A 19,494-nucleotide genomic window follows, 5' to 3' on the forward strand; every position below is an offset into this window, starting at 1 on the left:
TGTGTTATTTATTTAAAATTTATTTCTTTGCTGTGTATGGCATGTCTTTGAGTCATTTCTGTTTTTATGTAACATATATGTATGCAACGGTACCAGAAGTAGACCTACAATGCCTGACAACATTCAGCATTTTTTGTCATACTACAACCTCCTTCAGTGTATTTTAGTGGGATTTTATGTACTAGACCAGCTGAAAAAATAGAAGTGAAGTAGAAGAAAAATTAAACATGGATGAAGAAGGTTTTCCACAAATAAAAATCTGAAAAGTGTGGCACACACATGTATTTAGCCTTCTAAATAAAATCCAAAAAACTCCTTTTGGCAAACCTTGAAAATTGATGCTCTCAGACAGTTGTCAATACGAAGTGCCTGACTTTGGGCAGAGAGTTTTTAGGTGTAAAGCGGGTATGGATATTAAAATTAGAAAACAATTTATCACATTCATTCCACTTAAACGGTGTACTAGTTTGTGTCACTTTGTCAAATAAAGTCCAGATGCACTGAAGTGATATTTGTACTCGCAGAGTGAAAAATAAGGTGTGTATTTATATGTAAAAATAATAATAATAAAAAGATTTGATTTGATCCCAGTGGTTCGCATTTTGTGTCTAATGAGATTGTTGTGAAAACAAGAACCCTTATTGATCGGCCCTGATGACAGCACGTCGCGGCTGCTTATTGGCTGATACATGAGGACGGAACCATTCACCGAGCTGAGAGATATGACGGATTAAATACAACCAGAAAGAATTAGGTTTTGGGTTTCACTGCGGATTAGGGCCACGTGCCTCTGTTACGTGATTGGATTACAAATCTGGGCAATTTTACGAGAAATTAGCCTGATAATCTCACAGAGTGAGCGACGCAGCATCCCGGCCCATCTCTGTGAAAACAGAGACAAACGGCATCAGAAGATGACTGCGTGACGCTGCCATGGATGAATCCGCAACCATTAACACATTCAAACAGAAATGAGGACCAGCCTCGACCGTTCTTCTTCCGTTTAGTGTTCGCGTATCACCTCCTGCTTCATTGTTAGTCATGGTTTTGTTGCGGAGCTTCGTGCGGCTGACGGTAATGCTATGCCAGAGCGGATGGTGGGGAGTCGCGTCGAGCCCCACCGACGAAGGAGCGCTTCGCACCGGCCACGGCGACCACGGAGAGCCGGGCCATCAGGAGCATCACAAGGATTCCTACAGCACATTCGCCTCCGAGTTTCTGGAGTCCAGATATTTGTCCGATGATGGTAAGGATCTGGTTCTCTTTGGATGAAATCCAGGAGGGTATACGTGAAGAAAAATGCGAGCCTGCTGGGCCTACTAGGTTAAGAAAACCAAAAAGGGGAAACGTGCTTTGTGATGAGTGTAAAGGCTGTTCAGCACCTAGGCCAGCTCCCTGCTGATCCAGTCTCCTCCTCACCCACACCTACCACACACAGCAGATGGCCTCTCCTCATTTGGCCCAGTTTATCATTAGAAACAGATGATAGCTGTTTTGTTTACGTATCTTGCAGGTTATCCATTCCCCACAGCTCCACCAGTCGATCCTTTTGCCAAGATCAAAGTCGGCGACTGCGGAGTTACCAAAGGCTGCATAAGGTCAGAAACATCACAGCCATTCATCCTCTGTTTCTAAACTGATGTGCTGCTGCATTTTATGGGCGTCCTCTTATCAGAGCTATAGGGTGCCTTACTATAGGATCTACTCTCCTTAAATCCTTCCCACATTTGGTGAAATTACAATCACGTGCATTTTGTTAAGATTTTGTGAGCTAGAGCAACTCAAAGCAGAGTTAAAATTATACACACTTTATTTATTTTTAAATAAATAAGACGTCAAAAAGTGAATCCAATATTTGCATCAAGTCCTGAGGCAAATCTTTGTACTACTGCTTTTGCTGGTACTGCTGCTGCAGCCATGGGGATTGGTTAGGGGAGGAGAATTTCTCTTTCAACTTGCACTACAGAAGACTAGAATGTATCCCATTTTTATAGATACCTGAAGGTCAGTCTGACTGGATTAAGAGTGTCTGTGAAAAGCATCTTTCAAGTCTTTCCAAAAATTGTCAAGTAGATTGAGGTCTGAGCTTTGACTGGTTAATTTTAACACTGACTATGCTTATATCTGAACCTTTTCAGATATAAATGAAATATCTGGCTGTGTGTTTTGGGTTGCTGTCCTGCTGGAAGATAAACCAGTCTTATATGTTTTTGCAGTCTCTAACACCAAATTACGCTCAGGTGAAATCCAATTATTTGTTGGCTGAAGTGACCTCTCAATTGATTTTACTGGATTTTATTTAGGGGTAGCAATTTTCCTTCCACTGGCACTTAACAACTATGATGTACTTTGTGTTTGTCTATCATATTAAACCCTGCTAAAATTTAATTTGTGTTGGTAAAGTGACAAAATGTGAAGAAGTCCAAAGAGTACAAACACTTTTCTAAGAAACTGTAAACCTAAAAATTCTTCGTAGTCTATTACTATGAATCTGAATAGGACGTATTCATTCGTTTAACAAAATGCCGGAGTTTATGTCAACCTTATTTCTGACAATACAAAACCTTTTTTGCAGAAGGTTTTGCATGTGTCTTTTCTGTTGACGGATACGTCCTGTACATGTGCAGGTACGGGAAGCCGGGGTGCGATGCAGAGACGTGTGATTACTTTCTGAGCTACCGCCGCATCGGTACAGATGTGGAGTATGAGATGAGTGCAGACACAGACGGCTGGGTCGCCGTGGGTTTCTCCTCTGACAAGAAAATGGTGAGAAGCTGTGCAACACCCGCGATCACTTCTCCTGTTTGTAAATGTTCATATTCATATTTGCTTTACTAATCAGAACATGCATTTTTTTTTCTAAAGTAACGTGTCAGAAAATAAATAGTTTGCTGTTTGATTAACCAGGTTTGTATTGACTGTATGATAATGAAAGGTTGAGAAACGGCAAACATTAAGCAATGTGTTAGACAAGTCAAGAAAGTTTTTTTTTTTATCTTAGACATGTTTTTGTTTAAACATTTATTTAACAAACAAAAGTACAAGATATATGATTAATAGAACCTCTTTCTAGGACTTTCTCTCTCAAACACAGTTCGAGAGGGTAAAAAAAGATACATTTTAGGGAAATTACAATAAGGACCATTGTGGAAGTACTGCAGATTAATCAGTGACTATAAAAGAAACATTCATGGTTCGGTCCATCAATGAATCTTGGCTTTCTACTTTGTGTACACCGTGCAGTTCATTCATCATGTAAAACACACAGTACACTGTTATTAAAAAATAAAAGAGTATTGTTGGAAGAGCTCAGTGCCTAAAGGCAGAGACTGGACTTCTACTGGAAACACATAATCCTCAAGTCGTCTGATGGTGCAGCATAAATAAACACATGAGCAACATCTTTGGATGCAACTTTGGTCACTCTACACCGTCTGTCACTTCATCTACAAGCGCTACATGAAGCTGTTTGTTGCTTCTCCAGTCAGAAACTGTGGTGACTATGAAATACTCTCATATGGGCAGATTATGTGTGCTTTACTCACCTATTTACTCACTTTGCTTTGCTCTCCTTTTGAAGACTTTTGGCTCATCTTAGGGGAACGACAGATTCCCAAAGCAACAGCTAATAAGGCATACTGTACTTCGTTAGTATAAAATAGCATGTATGTTAGCACTGAAAGTGTTTCATTGAAATATACTTAGACATTATTTACAAAGTACTTACAAATATTATTGTAATGTATTTATTTTGAGATTTGGTAAGGCTTCCTGAAATATACACGTATATTTTTTCATATACTGTGTATATTTTTTTTTACTTGTAAAATGCCTTGAGACAATATTTGTGGTGAATCGGCTCTACAACAATTCACATATTAAATATGTTGATATAGTTTTTAAAGAATAATTGGCATCAGCTAAACCAGCATCATCAGTATCCTCAAATTACATCACCATTAAACAAATATTTTCTTCTCTCGATGAACCTTTCTGACGCAGGGTGGAGACGATGTGATGGGTTGCGTTCATGATGACAATGGACGTGTGAGAATCCACCATTTTTACAACGTCGGCCAATGGGCCAAAGAGATCAAGAGGAACCCGGCTCGGGATGAAGAAGGAATCTTCGAGAACAATCGGGTGACCTGCCGTTTCAAACGACCGTTGTACGTCCCGAGAGAGGAAACGCTGGTGGATTTGCATCTTTCCTGGTATTACCTGTTTGCGTGGGGACCTGCCATTCAAGGTACGTAAGAAGACCAAAACATCAGTCTGACTTCTTTACAAGAAATTCCAGCATAACATAGTCCCCACTTCACCAACAGGTTCCATCACAAGGCACGACATCGACAATCCTCCGGTCAGTGACCGCATGATCAGCATCTATAAGTATGAAGACATCTTCATGCCCTCCACAGCCTATCAGACCTTCAATTCTCCAATCTGCTTGCTGCTCATAGTAGCTCTCACCTTCTATTTGCTCATGGGGACACCATAATCAAGCACAGCCAATCACACTGGATAGGAGGGAGTTAATCGTGCAGCAATAAAAAAACAAAAATGTTGGTTGTCATAATGAAATGTATACTTTGCACAGATAAGGACTATCTTAGATGTATGGAACATGATAGATTATACAAGCATCTCTCATCTTGACAATTGAATAAACACATGTTATAGAGGAGAAATGTGCTTCAGATATCTGATAATAGAGTAGTTTCAAATTAAACAGTCTTTTTCAGCATCTTTTGATTTAAAAGACAGTGTTTACACAAGCCAATGAATAATCTGGTAGTCATTTCAGAATCCTGCTGTTTGCTGGCAACTTGTGTGGAAACTTCCTGGAATCCAAAGAGGGAAGAAAAATTACACGAAAGAACATCTTTCCTGTTCCCTCACAGTGTTTGTGTGGAGACAAGCCAACATCCTCCTCAGCCACAGCAGTGACTTGTTTATAAAAGCAGAGAAAACACAACTGACGATATTGTCTTACATAAGCAATATTTTATTGAACTGGTAATACTTTATTTCTGCATCATGCTGTTTATGTAGCATTTTAATCACACATTGAAATTCCTAAAAAAATTAAGATGTTCAGGACAGAAAATAAAAAAAAGAAAGTTCAAGTATAAAATATAAAATAAAATCTTTTCTCTGTTTGAATCTATTGCCTTTTTTCCTCACACAGTACATGGCTTTGTAATATTTAAATGTACTCATAACAATGTGTGTTTAGCATTACAGGCTGCTTGAAACAGAATAGTTACACATCAACTTCTTTCCATTTCTACCTTATAACATTTTAGCAGCTGTTAAAAAAATTGCTCAGTATTTTTTTTTTCTTTTTAATGAAGTCTGTTTCATCTTAAACTTAATTTCTTCTGATGTGAAAAAAGGTTTTGTTTTTGTGTGTCTGCTTAAATAGTTCTTTAGATAAACACCCAAAGAACGATAAAAAATTAATAATGAGGAAATGCTGAAGATTCCAGGGCATGTTTCATTTTCCTACATTTCCCATGTTTCCCTGGAACAGTCGCTATTTCTACGTCATATGTTTTCCTCCGTCACGCGGCAGAGCCGTTGGAAGGACTACCCGGAGCAGCAGCGCTGTCATGGCAGATGAAGAGGAGTCGGCGCCGGAGCCCTCCGCTGTCTCTCCCCCGGGCAGCCCTCACACGGGCCGGCCTCTCTCCGTTTCTTTCTCCGAGAGCGTCCAGCCGGCCGTCGGGATGATGAGCCAACTGCTGTCCCAGCCGTCCTCCCTGAAGTTTGACAAAAACATCAAGCAGGCCTTCTACAACACTGGGGCGATGATCTTCGTGGCTATCTGCTGCGGGGCGGCTGTCCTGGTGTACTTCATCCTGGAGGCCTTCCTCCGCCCGCTGCTCTGGGCAGTGCTCTGCGGCACCTTCCTCCACCCTTTCAAGCACTCCCTGGCTCGGCTCGGCCGCTCGTGGCTCAGCGGCCTGCAGGACACCGGGACGCCCATCGTTGTGGGGACCCTGCTGGTCCCGGTGTGGTGCGTCAACTACGGGGTGGAGGAAATGGGCAAGCTGGTACTAAAGAGGCTGACGGTGCTGCTGGTGATCGGGGCGGGGGCGCCGCTGGCTTACTTCCTCTACCTCTTCTGGAGTGTCATCGGCATGCAGGTGATCCTCGGACATGTCTGCTGGGTCATCGGGGTCCTGCTGGACTGTTTCCACGTTGTGTGGGTGAGTTAACGCGCAGAGTCATCGGAGCAGTTCCTCCCGTCACGGTTCAGACAGAAAGCCTGTTGTCAGTCAGGGTGAACAAGTTCAGCTTCATCAGCTGAGCTCAAATTATTCCAAGAAATTCAAATTTCTCTTCCAACTTGGTCAAAAACAGTGAAGAAACACGTTATTATTACTTTATTCATCACAGAGGAGAGTTAGATACCGGCAATACACTTTTTTTCTTTATATTTTTTGGACTCTGAATGCATTTTTCTATTAAGTGTATTACCAGAAAAGAGCAGAAAAATTCCAGCCCATTATCTCTAAAGGTTTTTGAGATTTTGGGGGGTGTATCTTGCCTCAAACCCACCTTTGAGTGGAAAAAGATGGGGTTTTTGAAAGCCGATTACTTAAAAAATAAATTAAATTGACACTTATTTGTAATGACATTCTTTAAATATATATAAATCATATTGAAAAACATGAATATGTACAGTATAAATAGCTTACTTTAAAAATTAAGATTCTTTAAAAAATGTAATTTTGAAAAATAAAACAAATTTCAATATTTACCCTGACAGCAGAGATGGCATGTTTGGGATACGATATAAAAAAATATATGTTGAAACCAAGCTCCAAAAGCTATTTTGGCCATCCTGCTATGTGGTCTTAACAGGCTTAATTTTTTGTAGGGGTCTGGGACTGTTCAATAAAGATTTATTAGGCCGCAAAACTGACAAAAATTGACAAAATTAAGTATTTTTTGATCACTTCCCAAACTTGTATTTTTCATCAGATTTCAATAAAACTTCTCTACTACAGATGAATTAGGCTGCTAAATAACATAAAGGCATCCATTTTGGCCATCTTTAATAGTTTCCTTGATATTGCTGGTAGGAAATAGGGATTTTTTGTGTTTCTTAAAAAATCTAATTTTAGAGAATTTTTGACTTGCACCAAAATGTTTATTTTTTTATGCATTTCATTGAAAGATCCTTCCTAGATGTCAATTAGGCTGCAGCATCATATAAAAACATTTATTTATGGCTATCTTTAGTAGTTTTTTTCTATATTGTTGGGAGAAAATATAGATTTTTTTTTAGATTTCTTTTTTTATGGAAAATTCCCTACTACCGACCATCTGAAAAAGTGCCAAAGAAAGTACAGTTTTTCATAAAAAGTGTCTAGAATTGATCATTTTACTATAAATACAGTCACTTCATCATGCCGCCGCCCACATAATAATGCCCTGGGTGGATGCCCATGCCTCCCTTATCAGAAACCACCACTGAGCACATCTGCTAATGCGCTTCATGTCCTTGTTGCACAAATTGCATAAAATCCGCACAAACCTAAACCACACAAATACAGATCATCATGCATAATTCCCGTGGCCCATAAAAACAGCGGATCTAATCCGCTTTTTTAAAATTATTAAACACCGGTACCTATTATAATGGGCAGAAATGTAAAACAGTTATGTACAGCCTCTTAGTTTTATATCAGAAAATAATACAAAAAGGGCCATTTAATTTGGGTACATTTAATTATAAAATATTCGCACTGAAAAATAAACGTGATTTTTAAAAGTGTAAATCAGATTCTTAAAACATGATAACCTTGAGCAAAAATACAACAGAATTACTGTACTTACACAAAACTTTTTTTTTTTTTACCATTTTCTAAGTGCTTTTATGTAAAGTAGGAACAAACTGACGTTCTTACTCCTGTTAAGATAAAAGATTGTACATCACAATGTAACAGTTCACTTTTTCTGTTAATATTTCAGTAGAGAAAACGCAAAGATGTGGAAATAGTAACTAAATAAAGTGATAAATTGGTTTTAGCTTCTTCTGTGCTGTGCTCTTTTAATTTACCTGGCCCTGCTTATTATACGTACAATAACATAAGCTTTTAGCATATAGTTCATACGTACTACTGTAAGTAAAAAAGTTTTAGATCAGCCTCTCTTCAGACTTAATGACCATCATAAATTACATAAAATATGATCTTGGATGCCTCAGCATAAACAGTTGACTCAATTACACAATTTAATTTGCTTGTTGCCTGATCAAATTTTCCGTATTTTCAATGTCTAACTGATCAAAAATCTTATTATTCCAAACCTGCCCCACAAACAAATCCAAATTAGATTAAATGTTCCTTAGGCTCTGTGGTGAGTTTGAATATGTCTGGCTATGGATAGAAAGTGGAACACCGGTGCTGTGAAAAAGTATTTATAACAACAAACTTTGATAGATGTGTTTATAGAGAAAATCTATTAATATTAATAGATGAAATAATAGAACTTGAAGCCTTAGAGTGAACTTAAGTGAGGCAAGAAATCTCAAAATGTCTTGTTTGTTTTATTGTTGTGCTCCTTTAGGTGTGCAGTGTCGTGTTTGGCTACTTGCTGGCCGTCTGTCTCAAGTGGAGTCCCCAGACTGAGTGCTACCTGAGGGCCCTGGCGCTTCCCGTCTGGGCTGTTCTGCTCTTCTACATCGGTGAGTCTGGACCTGCTCAGGCACATTTTCACATTTTTTTACACAAACTGCCTCTTTTTCCCTCTGCGGTTTGGCGGTATGAGGGGAATTTAATCTCCCACATCTCACCCGAGTGCAAGAGGCGTAAGAGAAAGTCTTGTCCCCACACGTCCCCTGGACTGAGCATGTGTGGAGTCGCATAGTAAGATGAGGAAGTCTGGCTGTATTTTTAGCACACTTCTAAGGTTAGAAAGCACTGTTGACCTTCAAGTGAGAAATATTAAAAGTGACTACAAGCTGTCCAGAAGTGGTAGCAGCATTGTTGTAGTGTTGCCAGGTCAAACAGAGCAAAACCACTGCCTGAAAACTCACATTTTTTAAAATCAAACGCATGACTGAAACAGGTTTCTCTGTGTTTTGATCACTCACATTTCTCTTATCTGATTTCAGTTTCTCTGACCGGGTCGTGGAGGGTGCCGATATTTATGGTGGTGGTGGCGCTCCTCATTGTGGGCTCCCTGGAGAAACCCCCTGTTCCAGGAAAAGGTGAAGTCGTATGTGCTCAAATATACTTCCAAATATGGCAAACAATATTTTCTGTCATTTAAATACAGAAAACCGACTGAGAAAATGTGTTGATTTGATGGTCATCAGAGATAAGTCAGGGGGTTCTTCACTTTCTGTCTTTTCAACTCGCATACACTTCGTCTTCTTCTTTAGTGATAACAGTACTATTAACTATTACAGAAATAAACGTGTTCTAGAAAAACGTGCAGATGCTCATTTGGAAAGAATCTTTTTGCGTAGCTTTGTGACAGTGATAAGGTCTCGTACTAAAATAACTCGGTATGAATTTGTCCTCCCGGTTGGTCAAGCACAGCCAGTCCTCAGATTACGTTACAGCAGCTAGATACTTGGCCAACAGCGGGGTTTTGTGAAAGCAAACGAAAGGAGGCAGATTGGACAATTGACTTCAGTGAAGACATAAAGTCTTATTAAAAAAATGCACTGAAAATATTCACAGCTTGGTTTTCAGTGATCTCTGCCTGTGCTTGTTCCTTTTCTCGCCCCACAGGAGAGCTGCCGGGACAGATGCTCTCACTGGCTGCCAACACGATTTTCATGGCCATTTCCTGCAGCAACCTGCAGCCAAAAGCAGAGTCCAGTGAGGCTTCCAGCACAGGTGGGGAAGCTCCTCTCCATCACCTAAACACCCAAACTTGCTTTAAAATAGTGCTTTGTTTATTAATTAGTAATAATAATTAGGTAACCATAGAAGGAAATTAGTTGCCTTTGATTTTATTTAGTGGCATCAGAGTAAAATTGGCTGGAAACTTTTCTCGCTTTATTTTTCTTCCACCTACCCATCATGCACTTCTCTTTGCTGGTTTCTCACATAAAATCACATTAACATAATCTGTACGTTTGTGCTTTTTACATGGAAAAAAAAAGTACAGTGAACACTCAACATTTTACTTGTGTATTTTCTTTTTCCTTTTTTTTTGTTTTTCTCCCTTCCTTCCTCTCCACGACGGGGTGCCGTCAGTAGGCCCCGTGCCCCCCACACCGGGCTTCCCTCGCCCCCTAAAGTCCAGCCTCCAGCTGAAAGAGAAAAGCAGTCGGAAGTCCAGCGACATCTACTTCATCTTGCTGGTCTGGGCCATCGTGCTGGTCCAGATGTGGCTCAACTTCTGGATCCTCCAGCTGCTGCCCATCCCTGTGGCTGGTAACACGTAGACCGCACTCATTTGTCATCACTTCCACACGGAAAGATCCCCTGTAGTTGCGTATTTTGCTACTCTGTTGCTTCAGTTTGGGTGTTGAAGAAGCTGATGGTCCGCTTTGGTGTGAAGAGCTTCGCAGAGCGGTCTCTGAGCTCGTGGTGGACCGTGTTGGAGAAGTTCGTACGGGAACGCGAAGAGGCCTTATTGCCTGGACCAATCAAAGGCCTTGCTCAGTTCCTGCTGCGCATTGACACCAAGGTAATGCATTCTGGTGGTATGTAGTTACTTTTTATTCTGTGTTGATCACCTGAAATGATCACAAAGCGAAACGTTATATTTCACCGGTACACATTTTGATTTTTCAAACTGTTTAGTGGTCACTTTATCTACAGGAGGTCTTCAGTGGTTAATAAATCAAAAATGTGCTGGGTATCTGCGAAAAGAGTTGCCCATTTAACCCTCGTTCTTAGATTGGAGCCTTATCACGGGCCTCTTAAATGTTTCACAAAGCAAGTACGTAAGAAACTCACAATAGGCATGTTTAATATGTCAGATATTGTCCAAAACTACATTCTGGTTTTGGAAATGGTTTCAGAGTTAAACACCTCAAAACATATTAGGCTAATGCAATGCTAGTTTTTTATGTTTTGCTAGAATTTGCACATTTTGTAGACTGTAAATGACCAGTTCATGTTTGTAGAAGTCTAAAATCTGTAGATTCACATTAAACAGAACACAGTGCATTTTAAATTACTTTTAGGATTAGAAAACTGCAGTAGGAATTTTCAAACATAAGCATTTGTCCTGTGCATGCTTAAAAGACTTTTCAGCTTTAAGAAACAGCAAAGTATCATCAGTTTTACACCTTCACAAGTGACATCGATGACACTGTGGTTTCTCTTGACAACAGATAGTTAGTCTAATCAAGATGTCTCTTCAGGACAACCTTTTGTTTCCACGCATCAGTCAGACTCGACACACAGAGCTACAGTCTCCTGCAAAGTAACATGCTGCTCCTGCTGGCAATGTTTCCTTGCTGTTCAGTTTTCTCAATTGCTGGGCTAATGTTAGCATAGCATGTTTCCTCTCTTTTTTGTGACAGAACTTGTTAATTCAGCTGGCGATACGCTAATGGGGTTCTAGGTAATGGTGTAGGGACAAAATGTGTTTATTGTGAGTTTACTTTCCTACCTGAACAGCTACGTGCTTTGCTTTGAACTTTAATTCATTTGTTGACTAGCGTTTCAGCTCATTTTTGCAAAGCATGTGATAGTTTTGCAAAACATGCACTCAAAAATAGATCGTGATTAAAACACCCAGTCAAGCAAATTGAAGCCACATGAGTTACTGTCGTCACTGAGTTTAGTCAGGGAACTCTGATTCAGTCAAATAAGGACAAAAAATAGATTGGAGCTTTATTTTTATGAGTCCGGTCGTAACTGGAGACTGAAAAACCTGGGTTACGACCACTGGTATTCATCTTGAATGCAGCCAGTTTAATTTTCAGGCTGTACAAGTGAGTTTATCTTGATTGAAACCTTTGTAGATAACTCTACACTCAGTGGTGCCTTGTAGCTACTGATTTGCCATGAAGACTCAGTTTCAGACTCTCAGAGTTATTTCCAGCAGCTGCTGTTGTGGAAAGTTTTAATACACCGACTGTGGATGAAGCAGCCAGCGCCAACTGGAGGAGACGGTGAAGTTAGACCTAAAAATAGAGCTGAATGGGGGGCGAAGTTTGGCAGAATGCTGATCAAATGAACAGAAACAGTTTAAATTGAGATTGTCACGCTTGCTGGTTTTCTTTGCACTGTCGGATTGTAATACCGGTAATGTTCGGTGTCTCCTACAGCATTAGAACGAACACTGTAGACGTTTTTATCACAGATCACTTTTGTGGCGTTGGATGCGGCTGTGTGTTTGCACCCGACCCTCTGTGTACAGCCTTTTATGAGATCCTGCCTGCTGCAGTGTGTCCACTCACTGCTTGCACCCAAACAGAGGATGTCTTCTTGTCTTATGGGGGGCGGAGAGGGCATGAGGCGACTGTTGCACATATCTCTCCAATAACAATCTTCCCAATGTCTCTTTGTCTCCTCCCCCAAGCTCTGGCATTGGCTTAACAAGCAGGTAATAAGTGCTTGTGTGTGAGAGAGCACGAGGGTAAAGAATTAACCTCCGTCTTCATGTTGGTGTGTGTGAAGGAGTGAACACACCTGTTAGCTGCTTGGACTGGCTTCTTTTTTTATCCTGCTCCATCCACTGTCATCTCCCTGTCATCTTTGTTTGTTACCTCGCTGCTTTCCTGCTTCCTGTGTTTTTTTTTTGTTTGTTTTTTTTTTTTTTTTTTTTGCAGGAAGCTGCAGTGGGGAGGTGGAGGTGGTACTTCTTGCCCCCGTCCCTTCATACGCTCCCCACCCTCTCGCCACCATCTGTATCTTCCCTGCTTTGATCCAGCTGGCAGATTTGTTTTGAGAGACTGTGTGAGCTGCATGGAGAGATGGCTGATGTAAAGAAAGCGGAGAGGAGTTGGGAGGAGAGGAGTGTTTTTGATCTGCGGGCTCAGAAAGATGATGTTTTAATCATTATGACGCTTCACTCTGAGAGGCTCTGTGAGAGTTTAGGGCTTTAAAGCGCATGCAGTAAATTGTGTGATGGTCAAAAGCTTCTGTTACCATCCGAATAAATTCATTTTGTAACGGAGATAACTTTTACTCAAGACATGACTGCCTATCTGAAACATAGAGCTGTTTTAGGTCATTTTGTTTGAGGCAGACGAAGATTAAGATGTCCTCTGAAACCATTAGTCGTGATGAATTGATATTTGAAATAATTTATCAACTAATTTAGTAACTGATTGATTGATTAACTGGAATGTACAGACTCAAAATAGGGAATTTGCTGAAAGACCAACTTGCTCAGAGCAGTAATTAGGCAAAAACTGTACAAAGGTTATATACATTTTGCATTTAAAATAAAACAAAAAACACCTTAATCTGTGAATCTGTTACCCAGAATTCCTGTAGTGTACGTTTTAGATTCAAATCCTGTAAAAGAAAAAAAAAATCACATTAGCTCCTTTTCTATCCAGCTATTCACCAGTTTATCTAAAAATAGTCAACAGATTAACTGTTTTGATGTTTATTGATATTTTACGTAGGGTTTTTTTTCTGCCCTGAATGAAAATCTTTGTAAATTGTTCTATGTGTGAATATGCTACTGCATTAAACTAATCATTTATTTCTACCAGAGACGTTTCGAAATATGTGAAAGGTGCTGTAAATACTTTTGGTTTTGTATCAATTCTCCAGTTGATTCAAGTTAAGCGTCAGTTTCCTCTAACAGGAACACGACTTGTTTAAAACTGTGGTCTAATTTAAACCCCGTTAGTGGCTTTGTGTATTCCAAGCCAGACATTCACTAAGAGTCTGTTGCTCTGAATATAGTATCACTACTGCAGTACTTTAAATTTGCACTAGATTTATAAGCGACTAGAAGAAATTTATATCATTAGGAACTTAATTTACAGCTTTAACCCTTTTTCATATGTGGTGAGTGTGTCCTTTTTGTAATAAAATTTGGTTATTGGGTTTAATTCACCTCAGTTTGCCAGATAAAGGTTTACATCTGTAAATTTGCAGCTGTAGTGCAGCAGCTCCTGTACTGACCGCTGCATCATTAACCATTCATGTAACAATGCACTGATGCGTCAGGACATCTAACGGCTTCCTCCACTCATTTGCTGTGGACTTCAATAAGTTTAATACTTTCTGAGAGGAAATGTGATGATCAATGGAAACACCTGAGAAACCTGAGTTTAAAACCCAAAAATGTGGAAAATAAATGAATCCTTGTATCTGAAGTATGTGCTGTTACGCGTATGTGGGGTGTAAAACGGAGAGACCGACAGCTTCAAGATAAAGAGTTGTTAGATTTGGATCTGAGAGTCTAATGGGGTAATTGAACAAAAACAAAACGTTAAAATATAGTTTTTTGTCCTGAGCGATCTCATTACAGGATCTCTCCACAGTCGGGGACGCTTCCATAATAAGATCTTCATGATTCTGGGCTAAAGTCACAACTATTTACCAACTCCTGAATCGGATTAAAAGTACGATCCATTTGATTTAGCCCTTCCCGGCTGGAATAACACACAGCTGATAAAATGTGGTTGAACCAACTGGTTTTAAAAGCAGAAATCAGCTGAATCTGAAGATTGTAACTTGAGTTTAAGAGCATGCATTTTATGTTTCCAGACCTGCACACTGCAGGCTTAATAAATCAGCCACCTTTTATCTTTGGGTTTAAAACCTGAAATGGGGAAGACGCAGGTTTCTCCGTGTGTCTGGTCACTGTGGCGTCGAACTCTGCTAAAGTATCTTCTCCGTCTCCTTGCCAGATGATCGTGTGGCTGGAGCGATCGCTGGACAAAATCATCAGCATCTTCATCATCTTCCTCCTGGTCACAGGGACTCTGCTCATGGCTCTTCTGCTCACTGCTATGGTCAGTTTTTGTTCTGTATTTAACTCTCACACTTATCACGTCCAAACGTCTCCCTGGATACCAAAGCAGCTTCATCTCACTCCTTAGGTTCATCACGAAAGCGCTCACATCGTTGAAGTTGCCAGTAACCTCATCAACGAGACTCTTTCCAACCATCCAGAATGGGCTAAGTAAGGCATCTTTTTCAAAATCATCTATCTTTGCTTTTTTTTTTTTTAATGTTTCTACATCTAATGATTGTTTTTTTTTTCTTTCTTATGTTTCCTCCTCTAGTTTGCTTCCAGAAGCTCGTGTCGTGCAGAAAGCTCTGAATTCAGCTGCTACTAATGTCTATCAGCATGGGAGAGAATGGATAACACAGAAGGTTAGAAGGTTTTGGTTTATTCTAAATGTAAAAATAAAAAAATAAAGTCTGACAGGCTGAAGCTCAAGACAACTTTAACTTTGCGTTCAGCTTCAAAAGATGTTGGGGGATAAGGTGAACAACACAGCGATGATCGAGAAGCAGGTGTTGGAGCTTTGGGACCGACTTTACCACTCCTGGTTCGTGAAGGTGTGTGACACCAGCCGCCTGTTACTCTGCATGTTTTCGATTCGTATGTGGAATTATCATCGGCTCGTTGCTGCAGAACGTGACCCACAGCGGGCGGCACCGCGTGCAGAAGAACATGGCGCACAGACAGAACAGTTGGCTGGGGGACATCCTGGACTGGAAGGACATCGCCTCTTTCGTGCAGGAAAACATCGAGACGCTGCTGTCTGTAAGATCAGAATTTGTCTGAATTTACAGATTTATAATGTATTCGGATTGAACACGGCCTCCTCCTGCAGGAGTTTGTCTGAAGACCTTTGACGCATTTTCAACATGCATCTATTAAACCTGAAAAAAAAAAAAATGAAACAACGGATGAACATGTAGAAAAACGCTCTTTAAAATACCAGGACATTTAAAAAAGGAAAACTTGATCCGCGCAGCTCTAATTTAACAGACTATTTGGAAATCCGGTTTCCCTCTGGATGCTCGTGTTTACCTTCTTCTTGTCCTGTAGATCCTGGAGTCTCTGTGGGTGGTGATGAGCAGGAACGTCGGCCTCCTCTTCTCCACCACCACCACCCTCTTCACCGTGTTGTTCCACAGCGGCACGGCGCTGCTCAACTTTGCGCTGAGTCTGGTATGAATCACCGGGTGAACCAGCTCAAAAACACTCAGGGGAGCTTTTCCTCCTTTGATTTTCTGCTGCTGTTGGGCTTATGAAAGATGTTCCATCATCGGAAGAGTCTCAGCTCACACCTTCCCCCGATAACTAGACTTATTCCGACATAATCCGAAAGATTTACACACTGCAAAAACACAAAATCTTACAAAGTGCTATTGGTCTAGTTTCCAGTAGCCCAAAAATACAAATGTAGTTTTTTTTTTGCGGTCTGTTTGATAGATAATAAGATCGTTTTTGCAGTGTTAGGCCCATGAGCAGGTTTTTATTCAGCTCCGGTGCTGATGTGTGGTCTCTGCTGCCATGCAGGTGATTTTCCTCACCACTCTGTTCTACCTGCTGAGCTCCAGCGGCGAATACTACAAACCCGTCAAATGGGTCATCAACCTGACGCCGCTCTCGCAGCCCGGACCCTCCTCCAACATCATCGGCCAGTCCGTGGAGGAGGCCATCAGGTTTGCGTCGCGGCTGCGAATAATAATGAGACACGAAAGACCTTCCTTCACGTGGATGACGGTCGATGTTTGCGTTACAGAGGGGTGTTCGACGCCTCCTTCAAAATGGCGGGCTTCTACGGCCTCTACACCTGGCTCACTCACACCATCTTCGGCATCAACATCGTCTTCATTCCCTCCGGTGAGTCCGTGCGTTTGCAGCAGATTGCGGTGTTATTACCAAAACGCTCGGTGCTGAGTGGCTCTTTCGTTGCCGGCCCGCAGCTCTGGCCGCCATCTTGGGCGCCGTGCCTTTCCTGGGGACGTACTGGGCGGCGGTGCCGGCTGTGTGCGACCTGTGGCTGGCTCAGGGCGAAGGCGTCAAGGCCGCGCTGCTGCTCATCTGCCATCTGCTCCCGACGTATTTCGTGGACACAGCCATCTATTCGGATATATCGGGGTATGTTTGCATGCACGGCTCTGAAAAAAAAAAAAAACCTGATAAACAAATCCAGATCTGGAACTTTATGGCTGTAAAATGCAAATATTGCAGCAGATGTTTAACAAAGTTTTTTTTTTTTTATTATTTGAAAGGGACTTTCCTAATTAAAGGTCAAACTAAAAATGTATTTGTTTATATTTTTACATAAACTGCTGCTTGAGAGAGTCCTAAAAAATAGCGTCTTGCAGAAAAGTGTTGACACCCTTCAGTTTATTCACATTTTGTCACGTTGCATATTTAGGTATGTAAATTAACCTAAAAATAAGAATAGTTGTCCTCTTCCTGGCCTTAAAGGTTTGCTCAAAAACATTAATGAACAAACAGCATCATGAAGACCAAGGAGAGCAGACAGGGCTTTAGGAATAACTTTGATTTCAAGTTACTGAGAAAAACTAAACTAAACAAAAACAGACATTCATTCTCCAAATCGTTCAAAATGAATTACAACCTGCTTTAGTGTTCATCTCCATACGTTATACATTTTTTAAAGTGTCGGTTCCTTTTCTCAGGGGCGGCCATCCGTACCTCACAGGCCTGGCAGTCGCAGGTGGAGCGTACTATCTTGGCCTGGAGGGGGCGATAATCGGCCCCATCCTCCTCTGCATCCTGGTGGTGGCAGCAAACATCTACAGCGCCATGCTGATGAGTCCCAGCTCTGCACTTCCCACACCAGTCCAGCCGAACTGGCCCACACACCCCATGAGGTACACACGCACACACACACACCTACAGCTGATTAAACCATCCCAGTTTAACTGATTCTTCCTTCATTGTCCTCTCGTCTTGAAGGACCTTTGCAGAGTCCACTCCCTCCGTGCTGAAGACGACCTCTGACTCAAAGTGAGGGTGTGTGTCCCTGCAGAATGTCGCACGGGTCAGGGACTCGCTTCCCGCCTGGCAGGCTCCAGAAGCTCGACCCGGACCAAGAAGAAGAAGAGGAGGAGACGCTGCGATTGCCGGCGCTGTCCCAGAGCGTCCCAGAGCCAGCAGGCATCCTGATCCCAAATCCGGAGCAACGCCAGCACTCTGCGTTTCCGATGAGAAGTCAATTTCCATCACCTTTCAGAACTCAGTGCCTAATTTATTTTGTAATATTGAACCAAAAAAAAAAAAAAAAAAGCCTAAAATGTTTCGGTGGTTCCTTGTAAGATGATATATTTTTGTCTCCAAAGCCCCTGATGGCTTTGTTTTGCTGCTGTGGCTGCGCAGCGTTTGGACTCCCTACCTCTTCTCTCAGGGAGTCTGAAGGTCCAACCAGGACCAAGAAAATGAGCTTTGATGGTTTATTTCTTTCTTAATTTAACGAGCTACTCAAGTTTCAGTGATTCTAGCTGTAATTTATTGATAGCCAGAGCTGTAACAGGACCCGGCTCAGTCTGCTGCGTTTAGTTTAATCATCTCCAGTGACTAGAGGTCCTATTTTCAGACACTGTACATCCCAGGAATGTAGTTTTTTTTAACACTTTTTATTTATTTATCTGAAGCTTAATGTTCTCAGCACATGCATGACCAAGCTTTAATCCTAAACCTGAGGCACAGCCGCCTCATCCTCCACTACTTCCACTCACTCTGCTAGGTTTCGGCAACTCTTGTCACGTTTTGAATGTGATTCACTTTACTGAGAATTTCAGCACTTTTAAAACAAAAAAAAGTTGTTTACATCATTAGAGGCTTCAATAAGCAGGCGGTACAGATGTGTTGTGTTTGTACAGCGAGGTTAAACACTGATCATTCAGCTACTGTGTTAGCTACGTGAGGGAGGGGAGGAGTTGGACTAAAACTAACGGGCACAGAGTTTAACTCAAATATTGTATTTGTTTCTTTGCTACGGTTGCTGTGTTTTTTATTAATAACATGCACTGAATAAACAGTCTAAACCAATTTAAATTTAAACACAAAGTGTCAATTTCTTTTTCTGTTCTTTAAAACCGTAAAAGTCAAACTGGATAGAAACCGTCTGACATCAATTTTTAAACCTTTACTGCTGATTTTCAACTGTATTTAGGTCTGGACTTTGATTAGGCCATTCTGACTCACTAATGTAATTTGAGCTAAGCTAAGCTATCATCTTATCAGAGCTTGCCAGTGTTAAAGGAAAACACTTTTTTAACTTGTAGTTAAGAAAAAGTGTGTAAATTAACTTAAATCATTAAAAATAAGTTAAAAAAAAATTGAAGTCGTCATTGTAGAACACAAAGTTTCTAACCCATTCAGAAAGAAAGTTGAAAACATTTAAACTATTTGAACAAGAGATGCAACAATGCAAGTCTCCACAGGATTTCAGTGTGGACTTTGATTAGGCCATTCCAATACATTTGATCTAAACAACTCTATTTGCTCACAATCACTGACATTCAGTTAAACTCTGACCTGCTTCCTTGTTTCAGCTCAAGAAGCACATCCGCATGGCATGATGCTGCCATCACCGTGCTGCAC

At 41.0% G+C, this 19,494-nt stretch overlaps 2 protein-coding genes and 1 long non-coding RNA gene across 5 annotated transcripts; 2 read left to right on the forward strand and 1 right to left on the reverse strand.

Moving 5' to 3' along the window:
• Nucleotides 1-702: 702 nt before the first annotated feature.
• Nucleotides 703-5,166, forward strand: frrs1l (ferric-chelate reductase 1-like). Its single transcript, XM_014996058.2, has 5 exons — nucleotides 703-1,246; nucleotides 1,514-1,598; nucleotides 2,628-2,766; nucleotides 4,003-4,249; nucleotides 4,329-5,166. The coding sequence occupies exons 1-5, from the start codon at nucleotides 1,042-1,044 to the stop codon at nucleotides 4,499-4,501; spliced, it is 849 nt and encodes a 282-aa protein (XP_014851544.1). The 5' UTR covers nucleotides 703-1,041; the 3' UTR covers nucleotides 4,502-5,166.
• A 418-nt stretch (nucleotides 5,167-5,584) lies between these two features.
• On the forward strand, nucleotides 5,585-18,939 carry tmem245 (transmembrane protein 245). Of its 3 annotated transcripts, XM_014996056.2 has the most exons (17): nucleotides 5,589-6,215; nucleotides 8,584-8,701; nucleotides 9,131-9,226; nucleotides 9,756-9,863; nucleotides 10,227-10,406; nucleotides 10,493-10,662; nucleotides 14,804-14,908; nucleotides 14,996-15,078; nucleotides 15,182-15,272; nucleotides 15,363-15,461; nucleotides 15,538-15,669; nucleotides 15,958-16,080; nucleotides 16,432-16,577; nucleotides 16,658-16,758; nucleotides 16,842-17,016; nucleotides 17,568-17,762; nucleotides 17,848-18,939. In XM_014996056.2, exons 1-17 carry the CDS (start codon nucleotides 5,616-5,618, stop codon nucleotides 17,900-17,902), a joined length of 2,577 nt encoding a protein of 858 aa, XP_014851542.2. In that variant the 5' UTR covers nucleotides 5,589-5,615; the 3' UTR covers nucleotides 17,903-18,939. The 3 variants fall into 3 exon arrangements, with proteins under 3 accessions (XP_087869996.1, XP_087869997.1, XP_014851542.2); XM_088013870.1 differs by having other exon boundaries at nucleotides 5,585-6,215; nucleotides 15,363-15,669; XM_088013871.1 differs by having other exon boundaries at nucleotides 5,585-6,215; nucleotides 10,230-10,406; nucleotides 15,363-15,669.
• Nucleotides 15,599-16,030, reverse strand: LOC148155043 (uncharacterized). The gene is made up of 2 exons (XR_015765607.1): nucleotides 15,940-16,030; nucleotides 15,599-15,788 (listed from the first exon to the last, which is right to left on the reverse strand). It is a non-coding gene; the product is annotated as an uncharacterized LOC148155043 (long non-coding RNA).
• Nucleotides 18,940-19,494: the final 555 nt, after the last annotated feature.

The sequence above is a fragment of the Poecilia mexicana genome, unplaced genomic scaffold (genome assembly GCF_051168715.1).
Source record: "Poecilia mexicana isolate PSO_F unplaced genomic scaffold, ASM5116871v1 scaffold_16, whole genome shotgun sequence".
NCBI lineage: Eukaryota > Metazoa > Chordata > Actinopteri > Cyprinodontiformes > Poeciliidae > Poecilia > Poecilia mexicana.

What these genes read in the sequence shown, in the direction of transcription:
- frrs1l (XM_014996058.2), top strand. Translation starts at nt 1,042, where the DNA reads ATGGTTTTGTTGCGGAGCTTCGTGCGGCTGACGGTAATGCTATGCCAG. An exon ending in CAGATATTTGTCCGATGATG is followed by an intron (nt 1,247 to 1,513) that starts GTAAGGATCTGG and finishes CGTATCTTGCAG; the next exon opens with GTTATCCATTCCCCACAGCT. An exon ending in GTGGGGACCTGCCATTCAAG is followed by an intron (nt 4,250 to 4,328) that starts GTACGTAAGAAG and finishes CTTCACCAACAG; the next exon opens with GTTCCATCACAAGGCACGAC.
- tmem245 (XM_088013870.1), top strand. Translation starts at nt 5,616, where the DNA reads ATGGCAGATGAAGAGGAGTCGGCGCCGGAGCCCTCCGCTGTCTCTCCC. An exon ending in GCTGCCCATCCCTGTGGCTG is followed by an intron (nt 10,407 to 10,492) that starts GTAACACGTAGA and finishes CTGTTGCTTCAG; the next exon opens with TTTGGGTGTTGAAGAAGCTG. An exon ending in TGCTGCGCATTGACACCAAG is followed by an intron (nt 10,663 to 14,803) that starts GTAATGCATTCT and finishes TCTCCTTGCCAG; the next exon opens with ATGATCGTGTGGCTGGAGCG.